At 48.8% G+C, this 16,726-nt stretch overlaps 7 protein-coding genes across 7 annotated transcripts; 3 read left to right on the forward strand and 4 right to left on the reverse strand.

Moving 5' to 3' along the window:
- Nucleotides 1–264: 264 nt before the first annotated feature.
- Nucleotides 265–2,236, reverse strand: FSUBG_400 (uncharacterized protein; the record flags this gene model as incomplete). Its single annotated transcript, XM_036681942.1, has 3 exons — nt 265–1,631; nt 1,687–1,798; nt 1,847–2,236. 3 exons carry the CDS (start codon nt 2,234–2,236, stop codon nt 265–267), a joined length of 1,869 nt encoding a protein of 622 aa, XP_036543923.1.
- Nucleotides 2,237–3,838: 1,602 nt separating this feature from the next.
- On the forward strand, nt 3,839–5,658 carry FSUBG_401 (uncharacterized protein; the record flags this gene model as incomplete). Its single annotated transcript, XM_036681953.1, has 5 exons — nt 3,839–4,014; nt 4,193–4,355; nt 4,412–4,623; nt 4,671–4,938; nt 4,987–5,658. 5 exons carry the CDS (start codon nt 3,839–3,841, stop codon nt 5,656–5,658), a joined length of 1,491 nt encoding a protein of 496 aa, XP_036543924.1.
- Nucleotides 5,659–5,722: 64 nt separating this feature from the next.
- Nucleotides 5,723–7,990, reverse strand: FSUBG_402 (uncharacterized protein; the record flags this gene model as incomplete). Its single annotated transcript, XM_036681964.1, has 4 exons — nt 5,723–6,073; nt 6,120–7,404; nt 7,454–7,600; nt 7,941–7,990. The coding sequence occupies 4 exons, from the start codon at nt 7,988–7,990 to the stop codon at nt 5,723–5,725; spliced, it is 1,833 nt and encodes a 610-aa protein (XP_036543925.1).
- A 494-nt stretch (nt 7,991–8,484) lies between these two features.
- Nucleotides 8,485–9,829, forward strand: FSUBG_403 (L-pipecolate oxidase; the record flags this gene model as incomplete). The annotated part of the gene is made up of 2 exons (XM_036681975.1): nt 8,485–9,590; nt 9,640–9,829. The coding sequence occupies 2 exons, from the start codon at nt 8,485–8,487 to the stop codon at nt 9,827–9,829; spliced, it is 1,296 nt and encodes a 431-aa protein (XP_036543926.1).
- Nucleotides 9,830–10,288: 459 nt separating this feature from the next.
- FSUBG_404 (n amino acid transport system) lies at nt 10,289–11,774 on the reverse strand (the record flags this gene model as incomplete). The annotated part of the gene is made up of 2 exons (XM_036681986.1): nt 10,289–10,348; nt 10,401–11,774. The coding sequence occupies 2 exons, from the start codon at nt 11,772–11,774 to the stop codon at nt 10,289–10,291; spliced, it is 1,434 nt and encodes a 477-aa protein (XP_036543927.1).
- A 1,511-nt stretch (nt 11,775–13,285) lies between these two features.
- On the reverse strand, nt 13,286–14,945 carry FSUBG_405 (ACB 4-hydroxyacetophenone monooxygenase; the record flags this gene model as incomplete). The annotated part of the gene is made up of 3 exons (XM_036681997.1): nt 13,286–14,234; nt 14,287–14,624; nt 14,685–14,945. The coding sequence occupies 3 exons, from the start codon at nt 14,943–14,945 to the stop codon at nt 13,286–13,288; spliced, it is 1,548 nt and encodes a 515-aa protein (XP_036543928.1).
- A 446-nt stretch (nt 14,946–15,391) lies between these two features.
- Nucleotides 15,392–16,135, forward strand: FSUBG_406 (flavin-binding monooxygenase; the record flags this gene model as incomplete). The annotated part of the gene is made up of 3 exons (XM_036682008.1): nt 15,392–15,404; nt 15,454–15,696; nt 15,747–16,135. 3 exons carry the CDS (start codon nt 15,392–15,394, stop codon nt 16,133–16,135), a joined length of 645 nt encoding a protein of 214 aa, XP_036543929.1.
- Between the last annotated feature and the right edge of the window lie 591 nt (nt 16,136–16,726).

A 16,726-nucleotide genomic window follows, 5' to 3' on the forward strand; every position in this document is an offset into this window, starting at 1 on the left:
CCCTTGTCGATATCTGTTGAAGTGACATATATGTGGTTGACTTGGGCGTCATACTTCAAACTTGAGTGAGACGAGCATTTTTAAAATCTAGATTGTCTACATTATTCTTCCATGTCTAAGTATCTACAGTACCCGGCCACAACTGGCTTCTACCAGACTTGCTCTTTGTCTTTCTATCCGTCTTCCTAGCAAGTATATAACTCTAAACACCAGGTCATGAACGCTACCACGTCTATCCTGCCGAGATTCTATCGCCATTTCTTTTTAGCTGGCCAGACCCATCACAGCGCCTTTGAAAGGTTCGACAGTGGTGAAGACCACCGTCATGACACCGGAGACTGTCATAGCAAGAGCAGCGTACGGAGCTGCGCGACTTCTAGTCTCGTACAGATACGACACGCCCATTGCCGCGCCGTTGATACCAACCGTGATCCCGGCTGATATTGTAAAGGGATCATCGCCACTTGGCAGATCCTTTTGAGCTGTTCTCAGCAGAGGCTTCAGGCTCAGACGTGAGGCTCTACCATCAGAGTCGGATATGTTGACGCTTGAATGGGAGACACGATCTTCTCGTCTGACGCCTAGTTTGTCGAGAACGAACGGGTAGCAAAGCTGACCGAGGATTCCGTTGCTTACCACGAGGGCAGCATTCACACCCAGATTTCCACCAAGTGCTTCCATGGCCGGTTTGGCAAGTGCCAAAGTTGTGCTTCTTGCAGCGAATGCCAGCGCTGCGGGTGCGTTTAGACCAATTAGCTTCCCTCCCAGGACCGACAGGAACACGTTTCCAGCTGCGGCTGCCGTTGCCAGGATGATAGTGAGGAAGCCAGCGAGACTGAAGAGCTGTCGTTGGCATTCGTATAGCTTGAACCCCCATATCAGAATTCCGCATTCGAGGATCGAGAGGGCAGCGTCACCGGCGCCAAACCATGGGCTTCGTCCATCCGAAAGGGGTGTTCCAGTTGCTACAGAGGTCCAAAGAACATAGAGGGGCGTCCCTCCGCTGAAATCGCGCAATACTTTGTCTATACTGCCGTAGCCATATGCACCCGCTTTGGCTCGGGTATATGCCGTCATGAGGAGGGTCGTGAACAGGACAGGATTCATAAGCGTGACGATCGTGTTCTTGAGCTTCGGCATGTCAGTGCAAAGTTGGGAGGCCCTGAAGGCCCGCTGGAGTCGCAGTGTCAGTACCCAGACGAACCAGAGAACGCAACCATCGAGGATGCGGTCATCCTTAGTGGCAGCAGCTACTGGTGCTCCAATCACAAAGATGGAGAGAGACGATGCGATCAGTGGGAAGTTGGACGTCCAAAAGTGCCAAACCTGTGACACGGGAACCGGATCCTTGGAAACAACGGATGATCGTTGGCTGGCTGTTGCTGAGGTTGCTTCGCCCGGCCCGGCTCTCGGCGGGTTTGCTACTTTTTCGCGACGGCAAAACATACGCTGTTGTCCTTGGTCCAGAGTTGAGTCGGAGAGCCAACTGGTTTCGATCCGGGGAAGAGTTCCTGTCATAGGTTGCGGAAGGCAAAAGTCGTCGGGCACTTGACCAGTCATTCGCGCCACACAGCTCATAACGAGAAGCGAGAGGGCAAAGACCATAGCCCAGGAAGCAAGGTTGGTGATTACTGGAGTGACAATAAGAAAGGTATTCGGTGAGTTTTGCACTGAACTGAAACGTACCAAAGTTGCCGACGACGCAGCCGATATCGCGGCCGCTGAGAATGTCGCTCTGGTTGAGCATGACGAGAGGAATTGGGAAGCCCAAGCCAAGATGAACATTGATGAAGTCGACCTGAAACGAAAGTTAGTGCTGCCGTGATGGAGAATAGAGTTCACTCACCTTGGATTTGATGTGCCTTCGATACACACCATCAACATCAGCAGCGAAGCACAGGTAGGCCGCAGCCATGAAGCAAAATGTCAGAACCATGCCAAAAATAGAGGAGAAGAACTCGAGATGCACAGGAGCCAACGCCCGACTCAAACCCCATATGATGACCTCGCTCATGAGATAGACGACGACGACCCAGCCAAACTCCAGCACATTGCTGGCGACGGTGATGAATCGCGTCCTCCAGAGATCTGATAGCGACATGTCTCGGGCTGCTTGAAACAGTGATTGTGGGGAGTTGATCCATGATGGCCTCGAGAGCAGCGGATTGCGAGCTTCATTTGAGGGTCTGAGACAGCGGAGGATTTCAGAAACGTTGTTTCTAATGGTAGTAGTCATGGTGCAACTGCAACTGCAACTGCAACGTCGACGTGATGAGCACAGCCAGGTTGGTGAGGGTGAAGAAGCACAAGGTCGGCGGTTTTGGAGGCGTTACACATGAAGATGCAATACAACCCTTTCGCGACTTGCGGAAGGGTGACTGTTTAAAAAGGGCTCGAGGGACAAGCGAGATGTGTTGAAAGAGGAAAAGAGGGATTGGAAAAGGGTGAATGGGGGGGAGAGCAGAAGTGTTGACAGTGACAAGGCCAAGCCGGCCGGCGGTTTGCACTGGCAGAGCGTATTCTACAGCCAACGGTCACATATTCACAGTTACAGGTCTGTTTGAAACATATTATCGTTCTATCTGTTGACGTGTGCAGCTCTTTTTGGAAAGATGATGTAGGGACCCGACATATCTCCAATCTAGATCGGCCTGTTGCCGAGCATGTCTGAAGGAATTGGACCACCTTCGACCATGTAAGATTGGCTGCATATGATATCTTGTTTGCGTCGGTTTGACACATTGAACGGGAAGTACGGGAAACACCGCCTTGAGCCTTGAGGCCAGACCCTCTCGTTTGAAGGGTGCTCTTCGATCTTGTATCATTTCTTTTCCCGTTACGAGGGTTGTTTGACCAAACGTCATGATGGAGAGGGCCAGAAATAGATTGAAACATGACTATATTCCCCGTGGGGAGTCGATGTACTGGTGAGCAATGGATATGAGGTTGGAAGAGTTGTTCAGATGGTGACGGTTTCTTGGTCACGGCAGGGAGGACGATGCTGGGGGGACGTGGGACGGGAGGTTTAAACGGATGATGAGGGGAATGTATCATATATGCAGATGACGAGTATGATGGTGTCCAAGTGTTTGCTAAGCTATTTTTTACTATTGTAAGCTGATGTCTGAGACTTGCATAAAAGCAAGCATCTTGTCAAACATCTCTTGAAGATGGCCATGCCGTTGTGTCTTGCATTTGTAGTGCATCAATAGGACATCTCCCCTGCATTAAATAACCAGAACGTATGCACAACCGTTGTGATCTGAGAATATTTGCCTCTTCACCAATAATCGCCTCTTGCAAAGAGCATCAGGAAGCTCGCCTCATGTAAGATGCGCTGTAGATGCTGTGGCACGCTAGCCCCGCCTTCACTGGTCTTCAGGTGTACGTCCACTGGAAAAAAAGTGCCGCCAAGGGTCCAGGGGTTGTTTGACCGCCCGGGATCTTTGGGCCGACATTTAACGTCTGGGGCGTTTGTTTTGTTTGAATATGAGGTTATCTTGAGCATCACCACCACGGCACGACACAGCATTGACGTTTGAGTGAACTGATTTTGAAACCAAATCTCGTATTCTTGGTTGCTCATCTATTCTCAGCTGGGATTTATTTGTTTGGGTGGACAGCACTTGAGGCTCAGTACACCGTCTGACTGAGTATCCTCCACAACACCAATCTCTATTCATTGCACTCAGCAACACCTCCATCTTTTCCCAGGGACGACTTGTGTCATCGTCAACACCGCTACTCAATCAAACCCTGAAAGGCCAAACGGTAGCTGTACCACCCCATCACGGACGGTTACTTCAAAAACGCCACCTCGCTATTCCACAGGTCCAAAATGGATCTCAGCCCCAAGCACCGCGCTGAAGCCCTGCTTCTCAAGGCAGCCCGCGCGTACGGCATCCCCGCCTCCAAGGAAGACGTGCAACACGCCCTATCAGACGCTTCATTCGTCGAATGGGCGAATCTGCATCTCGGAAGCGATCACCTCCTCACGGGTGATGAGCTGGCACTGTGAGTCGTTACCTTTTGTGTATCTATCTGTTTTATGCTGATGAGGGCCGGGGGGGTTTAGGTATACTGCGCTTGATAAGAGCGGGCAGGTTGACAGGTTAGCGGACCTGCATGATTTGGGGGAGGTGCAGGCGGTGAATGAGGATGATGTTCGTGCGGCGATTGAAGAGCTGAATAGGTCGACGGCTACGATATCGAAGCAGACTGAGACGTTGAAGCAGCAGCGTGATGCGCTGGCGAGGTTGGTGAAGAAGCGGGACGAGGCGGAGACTCAGAGGAGGGATCTTGAAGAGGTCCGTCTCAATAAGACAAAACATGCCTTGAAGAAATTGGTGTTTGAGGTAACACAGACTAGTCCGAGGCTGTTTGAGATGAGTGAGTTGCTAATGTGGTGTAGGTTGATGGCGAGGCACAGAGTTTGGAGTATCGTGTTGCAGATCTGGAGCAGATCGCTAAGGACTCGCGATCGAATCTTAAGAAGACGGTCGATATGAGTTTTCAGTCTGATGATAAGCTACTGTCGAGTTTGCAGAAGCTTGGGTGGGAACTCGATCAGCAGGATCCAGAGGAGGAGAAGACGATTGAGAAGTTGAGGGAGACTTGTATGAGGTAAGTCCTCCACTTATCATTGTATCAATATGTGCTAATTTGCGTAGGCTGATCAAGACAACTGTTGAGACGTTGAGGACGAGATTGGATAGAATATACCTCGAGGCTATCCTTGCAGCGGAGCGCTCGGGGGATGTCAAAGCTGCTACTCAAGAAGATGTCAAAGCTCTCGAGGAAGAGCTCGAGTCGCTGTACTCGGAAATCTTGCCTGTTGCACAAATGTCTGCTGAGCAGCAGCATTTGGAACCAGCGCTGAAGGCTACGAATGCTCAGAGTGGACAGAGCATACATCGTTCAGCAGTAGCAGTTTCTTACGTACGTGCATTCTAACATCATATCTTTCGTGCCGCTAATGCTATATAGGTCAACGAGTGTCTTGACTACCTTGTAGAAAGAATAACACTCCTCACAGACCGTGTCGAAACTCTCAAGTCCCACAATGCCGCAGCATCCTCCATCATCGCTACAGCCAAAGCAGAAGTTTCTGCCTCGCTATCCCCAGAAAAGAAGAAGTCTCTTAGAGCCGCTATTCCAGCATCGCCCATTCGCAACCCCTCACCTATTCGTATGCGCGCCAACACAGACGGTGCTCGTCGCGGCAACAATAACAGACGTCGCTCATCCGGTATTCTTGACGAACCTGCAATTGAAGCTCTTCTGCGTGACTTGGCGCTTTCGCTACCCGACGCAGAAGAAGCTTCCATTCAAGACCAAGTATCAGCTCTAAACAAGGCGTTCACCGAAAGATCTGGCAAAACTACAGATGTGGTGCGCAATGCACAGGATAGCTTTGAGACGAGTGTCACTTCGAGGTTGGACGATGCGAGATTGGCGATTCAGCTTTTGCGTGATAGTGTATTGGCTGAGAGTCCGTTTGGGGAGATTAAGATGGTCGATCCGGAGTTTGAGGGGTCGATTGAGGTGTTGCGTCAAGAGGTGGATAAGGTTAAGGAGAAGTTGGACGGCGTTGTGGCCAAAAAGGCGTTGGCGAAGAGTGTGAAGAAGGATGAGTTTGTACAAAGATGGGCATCATAGGCCAGGAACACATTTCGGGTGACGTGCATAGATGATCTATTATCATTTAGTCATCTAATACTCTTTATACATGCAGCCATGCATGGTCGATAAACATAGGCTGCGAGAATATACTATCGAGAGAATACTGCTCCAAGCCCTCATAAATATCAGCAGTCATCGAGTCCCCCAGCGAAGTCTGTCGTTGGTCCGTTCGCCTTTCACCGACAGGGTGAACAAAAGTCGTTTGCACACTGACAGTCGTCTTTGAAGCATCGGATTGACCGCCTTGCGTCCCATCCGTCGTGGGCTGTGGCGCTACTGCGTCCATGATATCGGAGTCAATGAGCTGCCAGATCTTGGAGGGCTGAAAACTAATCATGTTGTTATCCTGGGCTTGGCTCGACATTGTTTGTAGTTGATGTAAGAGTTCTCGCTGTCATTGTTAGTATATACTCGTAGCTGCGTGTATTCTGACGAACCTTGTGTATGCTTCTGGGTGAAGGATCGGGCATCGACTCTAGAAACTCGATGCATTTTCTGTAATTCTCCTTTGAAGTTTCTGAGACTTTGGTGTCCCTCGCATACTGGAAAAGCCACGGTATTGTCGCCGTAGCAGCGACTAGATCGCCTATCAAGGGGTCATATATCATCAATCCACGATCTATACATGTTTGGACTAAGCGCGCTACCCAAGCTGAGTGAAACATGGCTTGATCGACTGTTTGTTGAAGGAATAACCTCGGTTGAGACGGTCGGTTTGCTCTTCGGAGTGTGACGAGATGGATGAATGGGTGGTTCAATAATCCTTGTGTTGCATGCGCTGTGATTTGGAAAAGAAGCCAGGGCGCCCAGTACTCTCGATGTCTTTCGAATTCCTCTGGCGTTCGTTCCGAGAAGCCCACGTTGCGAACGAAATGTATATGGCCGAGTCTAGACTCGAGATCATACAATGTGTTAGTCAATTGGTAAAAGTTGGAGTTCGTATCAGCAGGATTATCAGCCTTTCCGATATGCAGTGCATGAAGATATGAGATAACGTCGCCGCAGAACGAAACAGCGCGTACAGCATGTGATGTTATTCCGGGATCTGTCCTCAAGTCATCGCGAATACTTTCTAGATCTGGCGCGTACTCTTCATCGCCTAGATATGCTGGCGGTGAGGGCTCTCTTGCGCTGCGAGGATATTCAGGTTTGGTGTGTGTCTGGGAGAGCAGGGTGAAACGAGGAGCGAAGCCTTTCTCGAGGATGAAGACACTCCAGTAACACCTGAGGCTGGCATCGCCTTGCGGGTTATTAGGGGATTCAGAGTAGCCTGCTCCGCGGACGAGTTCGAGTCTGCTGGCTGCTCCTATTGTCATTAGAGCCAAAGCTGGTCTTCCTTCTGCATACGAGTTAGAGCGGTGGTGATCAAAGAGAGCGAGGTGGGTACCGAGGATGTCACCCAGAGCAAGGAGACATAGAGCCTGTGAGATTTCCAGCTGAGCTGTTCCTCGCATGGCGAGTTCGAGTACCATATCTCGCGCAGATCTCGCATGGGAGTGAATCAAGTCAGCTTCTTTTGCACTGCTCGAATCATAAGGGAGATTTGAAAGCGCAAGTGCTAAGAAGATCCATTGGAGAAACATGGGAAATCTCTCGATGCGATCTCTCAGACCTTCTGGATTGAAGAGAGGCAGTGGTTGGAAGTATAACCGTCTGCGGTACTCTTCTACAGCACGGTCGAGTGAATCTGGCGATGGTCTTGCCTCTGTTGCTGAAGGGAGCCTGGTAAATGTAAGGCAATGTATGATAAGATAGAAAAAGGCTATCTTACCATGATACTGAGACTTCGTCATTGATGCTTACTCTGTTCATCCGTCTTGAAGCGCTTTCGACGAAAGATCCCGACCTGTTTGTGTGCCTAGGCAGGGAGTCCGGAGTCAAGACTGAGCCATTGCTTGATGAGGCAGCTTGAGGATGACTTTATATCTGTTAGCCGTTGCAGCAACAGTAAAACCCCGGTATCATTTACTGAATAAGATCGTATACCTCATCACCCCGATTCTCAACACTCGAAACATGATCCCCCAAACCCGGTTTCCTAGTCACTCATAAGACAAGTCATTCAGCCAAGATCACAACTCACGCTCTAGAAGTCCTCCTTCTCCGCTTCACAGTCTCTCGATTCCTAGGTAAATATTCACAAGGCTGATTCAGCCTCTCACAAAAAGAGCACACAGGTCTTTCTCCCGTACACCTCGTCTTCTTCCGTCTGCTCCCGGATTAGAAAGATACCCTTGTAAATACATCATACGACTTACCGACAGCTCTCGCACGCACGCCGGACGGATGATTCGGGATTACCTGTCATTGTGTAGTCGACAGTGGGGCTGTTGAACAAGCATTCATGGGAAGCTTATACAATACAATATGTAATTGAGATGAAGAGGACGAGATACGGATTCTCCGTGCCCACATTTAGACGGAAAAGTGCACGTGACTCGATTTGGAGAAGCTTACAGATGACTCCGAAATACTGGCTCTTGAATATTAAAAAGATACCGAATTCCAGAGCTTTCCCCTTGTATGTATCTCAAGATTTGGAGAGTTGTTCTAGTGATAGTGCTATTAGTGAGTCGTTGACCGGAGAATTGTCGTGGTAGTTTTCCGTGCCCGTTGGTGATGAGACGGTGAAACACGATTGGTCAATGGCTCTGGACACGGAGTTTTAGACCAGTTTTCCGTCTTGGACATCGACTTATACAAGTCCCTTGTCTACTATAAGACGGGCTTCTTGTTTCTTTCTTTTCATTCTCCGGATAATTACTTGTTCTTATCACTAGTTTCTCTTATCTCAACCTCAAAATGACTTCTAGAACGCCTGCATCAAAGAATGAGCCCGTCGTCATCGTAGGCGCTGGTGTCTTTGGCCTTTCAACTGCCCTTGAACTCAAGAAGAGAGGCTATCAATATGTCACAGTCCTAGACCGATATCTACCGCCTGTGATGGACGGAAGCAGTGTTGATATCTCACGTGTGATTCGCGTGGAATATGCTGATCCTTTCTACGGCAAGATGGCAACTGAAGCCCTCGAGGGCTGGACCGGTCAATATTCACAGCACTACCATCAGTCGGGCTTTGTGATGCTCACTGATGCTTCTGGCAACTCCTTTGTTGAGAAGAGTAGAGAGTCGAACAAGACCCTTGGCGGAACACTGGAGGAGTATGAGAATGCACACGATATTCGAAAACAATTCCCTGCTGTTCAGGCTCAGCTTGATGGCAAGAAGGCGTACTTCAACAAGACCGGTGGGTGGGCGGATGCCGAGTCTAGTATACAGCAACTAGCTACTGAGTGTTCTCTTGCTGGTGTGTCCTTCATCACCGGCGCAAGAGGAAGAGCTTTATCACTACGTTACAGCGACAAGAGAGTCACGGGCGTAAATGTCGCAGAAGGTGACACTATCCCTGCTGCACAAGTCATTATAGCCACTGGAGCGTGGTCAAATAGACTCCTACCCATAAGCCACGCCTCATCTGGTTCCGGACAACCAGTCGGATTCATCCGCCTCACCGCCGACGAAGCAGAGAGACTCAAGAACATGCCTGTCATCATTAATCTCAGCACAGGAGTCTTTGTGTTTCCTCCCACGCCCAAGACACACATTCTCAAGATTGCTCGCCACGGTTACGGATGGGCCACTGAAGTGGAGGTTAAAGATCCTCTTGGACAAACTCGAGTAGTATCATCCCCTAAACGAGATGAAAACAACGCTACAACCAATTACTTACCTGCAGATGCCCTACAAGCTCTTCGTGAAGGCTTACAAGATCTTGTGCCTGAGGTTGCGGATCGGGAGTGGTTGAGAACACGGCTTTGCTGGTACTCTGATACACCTGAGGGAGACTTTATCGTGGACCATCATCCTGTGCGCGAGGGTCTTTTTCTTGCTACCGGTGGTGCTGGACAGTGAGTTACCCCATGAAGTCTACGTGGAGTTTTGCTGACGATGATGTAGTGCGTTCAAGTTTCTCCCTGTGCTTGGAAGATATGTTGTTGATTGTTTCGAGGATAAGGCTCCTAAGGAGCTTCGACATAAATGGAGGCTACGAGCGCCAACTGGGCAGGATATGGTGAAGCAGGGTGATGGCAGTCGAGGCGGTCCTCCTTTGAGGAAGTTGACAAGAGCTGAACAGGCCAAGCTGTGAAAAGAATGAATGTATTGGTTCATTGAGAGCGATAGAATGCTAAGATCAAGAGGAGCGTACACCAAAATCGAAGCATCACCATCACCTGTGAACCATGACCGGTGGTCTTTGCGCTACGAGTTACTCTGTTCCATGCCACCACAGTATTTATGCGACATGAAGCAGTGTACTAGTCACGATCAGGGACGAGTCCATGGTCATGGGCGCATGCAACGTCGTACGTGTTTCGTATACCACATAGAGCAATAAAATGTTTCAAGCAAACATGCTCAGAGAGAACTAATGCTTGTATACGAAGTACATGTCACGCCTACGTTTACGCATGGCCCCTACGATGGTGTTTTGGTGTTGTATTAGGTGGGATATGGAAATATGTGTGACATGGTATCCCAAAGTTCAGTGACTGGACTCGACCCCGTCACCGGCTGTGTCTGACCACTCACCACGTTTGTGATCGTCTTAGCCAAGAGGAGCACACGTAAAAGCGTTCTTGACAGTTCCGTGATCATACTGGTCGATCTGCGAATCATGTTAGTTGATGTTACAAAGACGTTTATGTGAGCTGACTTACAATATCGACGACAGCGGAGTAGGTTCCAGCAACCAAGAAGACAAGGCCCATGATGAAGATGATGGCGTTGACGACGCTCGAAAGGATGTTCTTCTTGCTGTACCATTTTCCTTCTCTTAGAAGCATGAACCACATCACGGCGGGCCAGTACAGAGTGAAGCCTGAGTTCAGCAAACTGGATGTGATGGCAATCAAGTCACTGAAGAAGGGAATAGCCTCGGCGATGACAAAACCGATCCAGGTGAAGATGCTGATGAGAAGGAGCCAAGAGATCCAGCCCTTGGGGGTATTGATATACTTGGCGATGGAGTTCTCATAGATGCGGCCGTGAATGTAGCGCACGGCGACAGTCGTGTTGATCGAGCCGCTGATGAAAATAACTGGTAATGCGACGCCAAAGGCAACCTTAGCAACGGTGTGCCCTGCAGATAGCAGTGCTGGAGACTTGACATTGACACCAACGAAGGAGTAGATGAGAGCGCCGGTAAGGGTATAGATGACGATTTCGATACCGCCGAGTGTCCAAATAGCCTTCATATAATCGGTAGGCGTATGCATTTCATCCATGAAGCTGAACTGCGAGATGGAGAAGCTGTATGCGAAGAAGATGTTGCAAAGCGCAATAAAGGCCTGAGCAAATGTGACATCAGGCTTGGGCCAAGCGGACCAATTGGCCGGTTCAGGTGCATCAGAAGCTCGAATACCAGTCGCGATGATGGTGACTCCAATAGCTGCAATAATCGAGGCGAAGTCGATATAGCCCAGGATAGCCACCTCTGCAAAACTAGGAGGCACAGCAAGAAGCAGCAGCAGAACAGCAGAGATGACACCCCAGACAAGACTGCAGATGTTACTCTCAGTCAAAGTCGCAAAGGCAATAGTCCCCGTCAAGCAATGCGACGCCGTGAGGAGCAACAACTGGAGCGTAACCATGACACCAAAAGCCTCAGCACCCCAGCGTCCAAACATGAGTCCTCCCGCAGCAGGATAGTGCTCAACATGCGGATACCTAACCTTGACCTGCCCAACAATATACGACGTGTAAATCGCAATGAGGCCAATGCCAATTGAGCAGATGACGCCGGCGACCATGCCCAGCGTCGCAAAGGCGCCGGGGATGGAGAGCGAGCCGAGCGCGATGGCCTGGACGATGAGGACGATGGTGAGGCGCTTCCAGCCGAGACGGCTGAACTTGGCCTTGCCGTCGAGGATCTTGCGCTTCTCGAACTCGGTTACTTCGCCGACCATTTTCTCGCTGGTGGAATCGTCATCTTGGGCGATGGGGCTGGAGAGGATGTTGTTGTCCTGAGGGCCTTGGGGCTTGTCCTTGTTTTTGCTGGCGTTGGAGGCCGCGGGGGTGATGGAGGAGGTCATTGTGTGTTTGATGAGTGTGGCTTAGTCTCCCATTGTCACACAGACTGTTTGTTTATTTGGTGAACTCGTTAGCGGTTCAGAGAAAGTGAGTATGTATGAGGTGTGTGAAGAGAAGGGACTGAGCTGTCTTTGTAGGGCCACGGTATATGACTCCCCCTTAGACCGACGTCGGATGGGACGTGGAGACTCCATATTGACCATCTGGATCCATGTGAGGAGAGGCGAGAATTAAGAAAAAAGTTTGTCAGTCCATCCATGGCAATGGCATGTCATACGAAAAGCCAGGACCGGGTCATTCCACGATCCATGATGGAGTTCAAGTGGATCATTCCATGGTGTTTCTAGAAGGATTAGCAAGTAAACCCTTTTTAAACGCCCCTAATTGGTTAAAGTAATGGGGCTCAAGTAATAGCTAACGTCAATAGCTCAACAACATCAGATTTTTATAAGACTTTTCTTCACATTCTCTACCAATTCGACTTGAGTTACTTATAAAAAAATGACAATTGCAGAACAAGCATCAACTTCTCTCGTCACTCTTAGTAAGAGGAAATACTGATTTGGCTGGGGAAGCTTGTAAAGGTCCCTGAAGGAGAGAAAAAAGCTGATCGTCTTTTGTGGATTCTGTTACTCAAAAGTCGGTCCATTTTACCTAATCAACCTGGATTCAAGCGGAGGCACCGAGTCAGAAGCTTCAGCGAAATGGACTGTCGCCCCCTTGAATTTTGATACAGAAAAGACGCGGAGCCGAGCCGAGGGAAAAGAGAGGTGCCGGCGGACGTGGAGGAGATTGAAAAGTTTAAACTTTATGTGGTGATTGTTGCATCAAGTATCGCGACTTATAGTGGTGTTGAATTACACTGCGTTGGGATACGGGTATAAGCGGCACTATTTATATAGTTGAAAGGTCTAGCAAACAACTTTTATTAACAGTTCTAGCTGTGCTGTTACGCCTCAGCTCGGCAAAGCGTTTACATACGCATATCACAGACCCGCGTTCCGTAGCCGCCGTAACGTAATAAGATCCCCTTTCATTTCGCATGCTTTACGGAGTACTTTACTTCCCCAAGTTTTCTCCAGATGATCTGCCAACTCAATCATATTCCCCCATGTTGAGTTCTTTTGCTTGCATGACCCGCCATGTCTAACAGCTCATCTTAATGAGGCAGCTGTTGAGGCCTTCATTACGTACACGCGGTTTTCGTGGGAAACTCGGGTCTCATCCACTTCTCAAGAGAAAGCTGAACTGTGCCAAACATTGCCTGCTTAGAGTAAGGCGGTTATGGGCTGACAGGATCTCGACAGACTACGTACGGACGAAAAGACAGTGAAACGGCATATGGCATTGGTCTTTTGTCTTCAATATCTCGTTATCATAAACGAAGCCTAGGCTTCTCTGACAATCTCTATCCTCGTTCCCCTCTCGGATCACTATTCACTTTTCGAATTTTCGTAAATCTTCTCTCCCCATCTTCAATGACTCTCGACGAAATAAAACCATCGACATTTCCCTAAAAGCTTCTACCCTCATCTGTAGCATGGTATCCATTTCCATTCGTGAACCTCTCCTCTTGCCTCACCACCAGCTTCGGAAGTCCAAACCCAACACCAAAGAACACAAAGATAGCCCACTTCCATCGGAAAGGGTTGATAACCACACAGAAGAAGAACCACCAGATAAGCTCCAAGTAGGTAAAGAAGTCGAAAGCGCCAGTTGGGCTGGTAAGCTTGAGTGTCTTGGTCATGTCGATCCAGCGCTGCATCCAGAAGGGACTGGGGCGAGAGAACGGATCCATGAGGAACATGAGGAGGATTCGAGTGTAGATGCCAATGTGCCAATTACCAACGGTGCCGATGGCGTTGACGTATGTGCAGTTGATGGCTGAGACTGAGGGGTGAGTGGGTGGGAAGGTCTGGAGATACCAGTTCGGCGGTGGGTAGGGTTCCTCGAAGCAATCCTTGGGGAGGAAAGAAAGAGAAGGTCTCTTGAAACCTGTAGCCATAACGACAATATCAGCGTCGATGACTTCCTCGTGGCCAGGACCACCTTGCGGTACACCCTTAGCACGTCGATTGACTCGAATTCCGCTCTCGACGAATTCATCGATATCACAGCGAACCCACTCAGCTTTGCCTTCGCGCAACTTATCCATAACATCAGAGTTAACCATAGGCGTCTCCATGAACAAACCATGACTCTTATCAGGCGCAATGTCCTCAAGATCCCGGTAGAAGAACTTGCGCAGGAAGAACTCTGGGATAAACGATAGTACAGTCTCTTGGCCAAAGATGTTGAAGCTCAGAAGCGTATCGACGACCATGTTGCGAGGAATGATCCACTTGTCTGAGCGCGATAGAATGGTCGCTTTGGCAGCATCTTCTGTAAAGGCGAACTCAAGCGCTTCAACAGCAGAGGCACCTCCGCCAATGATGGCCATCTTCTTACCCTTGACATCTTTTCTAATAACAATTTAGCGGGCTGCATAATGAGTTGGGAGGCCGAACGACATACCCAGTGAGTTCACTAGAGTGGTAAATAGGACCTTTGAAGTTGTCCATGCCAGGAATCTTTGGCATCTTTGGGGCGCCACAAGTTCCGACCGCAGCAATGACACCGCCAAAGCGTCCGAGGGAAGGGTCATTGACAATCCATCGTCCCTGGTCATCTTGGTAAACGCGATCAATTTTCGTGTTGAAGCGTGTTCGCTCTTTGAGGCCATAGCGTTCCCAGAGCTGTCGGACCTGGCTGAGAATTTGCTGACGGTCGGGATATCCACGATTCCACTGGACAGAAGGATGGAACCGATACATCAATGAATGGATCTGAAGCCCAGACGTCTCATTGACCCTCTGCATTTTATTAGCTTCAAGGTCATTCATTATAGAACATCACAGCGTGGTGAAACTTACACTCCAAATACCACCAACATTATCCTTGGACCCAGCTTCGAAAATCACTACATCAAAGCCATGGCCAATACAATGAGCCGCACTCGTAACTCCCGTGATTCCCGCCCCAATTACTGCAATCTTGGGTCTGTTACGCCCAATCCTCGCGTTTTCACTCGGTGGCTTGGGCGAGAGGAGTTTGTCTGTGAGCCATTGGAAGATCTGGAAGAAGAAGAGAAAAGGGTGGAAGAGGGGATTGACGAGGCCGGTGTCAGACGCCATTGTAATTGCTGAATATAATTATAATCGACAATTGACAATTGAGGTTGAGGTTCGTATTCTCATAAATATCTCGAAGTGTCTTTCATGTGAAAGCGAAATATGACGTCAATATTTCACATGCTAATTTAGAGGCCTTGGAACAATGACGAGTCAATGATTTCAAGGTCAGTTCAGTTCAATTCAGGGCGGGATAGTTAGTCTGGTTAGTGATGTGACAGTGAACCCACAGACAATGGCTGAAACAAGAATAAATCACTTCATTCCAACTTCTTCCCGCTGTTTTGTTTACTCCAGACCTTACTTCTCTATATCAGTCAATCCAATTCAATTGCTTTTCTTTCATAAAGGCATCCTAGCGCAATTAATCTGAAGCTCACCCACATTATCATCCACTCTTCAAGCTACTCACGTTCCTGAATTTAATCAATTGAACTATAACTACAAAAATGGAGCATCCAGGTAAGTGTTCGTTCGATATTACAGACTGCAAGATGCTCATCAAGTATAGTCAAGGAAATCGGCGGCGTTATCAAGTCGCTCACTCAGGGCAGCCCAGATGTCCAAGAGTCGACTCTAAGAGAATACTTTCTCCCCAATGCCTCGTTCTCACACCCATACTGCCGTGTGCCTTCTATATCGAAGGGACAAATACCTTTAGCAGGTGGTCTTGAGTCTATCCAATTGATACTAGCCATCTATCGATGGTATCGTACTCTGAGTCCACACATTGACCTCAAGGTCGATTCAGCAGGTCAGTCTCCCGTCATCCAATAGTCAATTGCAATTGCTAAGTTTTCTCAGCATTTGATCAGAAGAGCGGTCTTCTATATGTCTCCATCCGTCAGACATTCGCGCTCTGGTTCATCCCTCTGTACAAAGCACCTGTGAAGCTTGTATCTGTTCTACAGCTTACACAGCTCTCACCAGAGTCATCATCAGAGGATGAGGGATCAGAGGATAGCAAGCCGCGTCGACAAAATCCCCGTTACTACATCGCCAGCCAAGAAGACCTGTATCCAGTCAATGACTGTATTCAGTTCCTGTGTCCTGGTCTTGGTCCCTTCTTGTGGACTATTTGGCAGCTCTACAGCACTTGGCTATGTGTGATTGGATCTTTGTTGTTCTTGCCTGTGTACTTTCTGCTCAATGGTACACCATCGAAGACGAAGAAGAAACTTCCTAAGTTTTAGCTTGGATTATGCGGGTTTGCGATAGAATCCTGATTTGGGACTTGATGGAATACGCCTTATGACACGACTAATGACGGCGTATTGAGCTATTGTAATGGTTTCGGGTTAATTATGGGCACATAGGCGTTTTTGTTTAGGTGATTTCCGTAGATGCTCGTACAGGGAAAATCATGAAAGTATTTGCTTCCGCGCAATATCTATGATCTACTACCGTATGGTGATGTGTAACTCATCCGAGAGCAAGAAGTTGTATGTCACATTTCTCAATAAGGGCCAACACGGGACTCAAAGTTCTTCAAACTCACATGCATTTCACATGAAGAGTTTAGGTACTGGCTGTGATCCGAGTCTTCCGTGGCACTTCGGTTGCATGATCAAGCTGATGTTGCTGTCTCAGACATACCGAGGCTGTTGGTCCTGAACAGAAGTATTACCATGGCAATCAAGACAAACACAGCTGCCGCCAGCTCAGCAAGGGAGTGATGACAATAAGAAAGTCTCAGGAACCATCCAATGAAGGGTGTACGAACGCAAGTTGGTATGTCAATACACTCACAACCAACAGCCTTGTTGACACATGGACAAACTTAT

This window comes from Fusarium subglutinans (genome assembly GCF_013396075.1).
Source record: "Fusarium subglutinans strain NRRL 66333 chromosome Unknown NRRL66333_c0000002, whole genome shotgun sequence".
NCBI classification, from domain to species: Eukaryota; Fungi; Ascomycota; class Sordariomycetes; order Hypocreales; family Nectriaceae; genus Fusarium; species Fusarium subglutinans.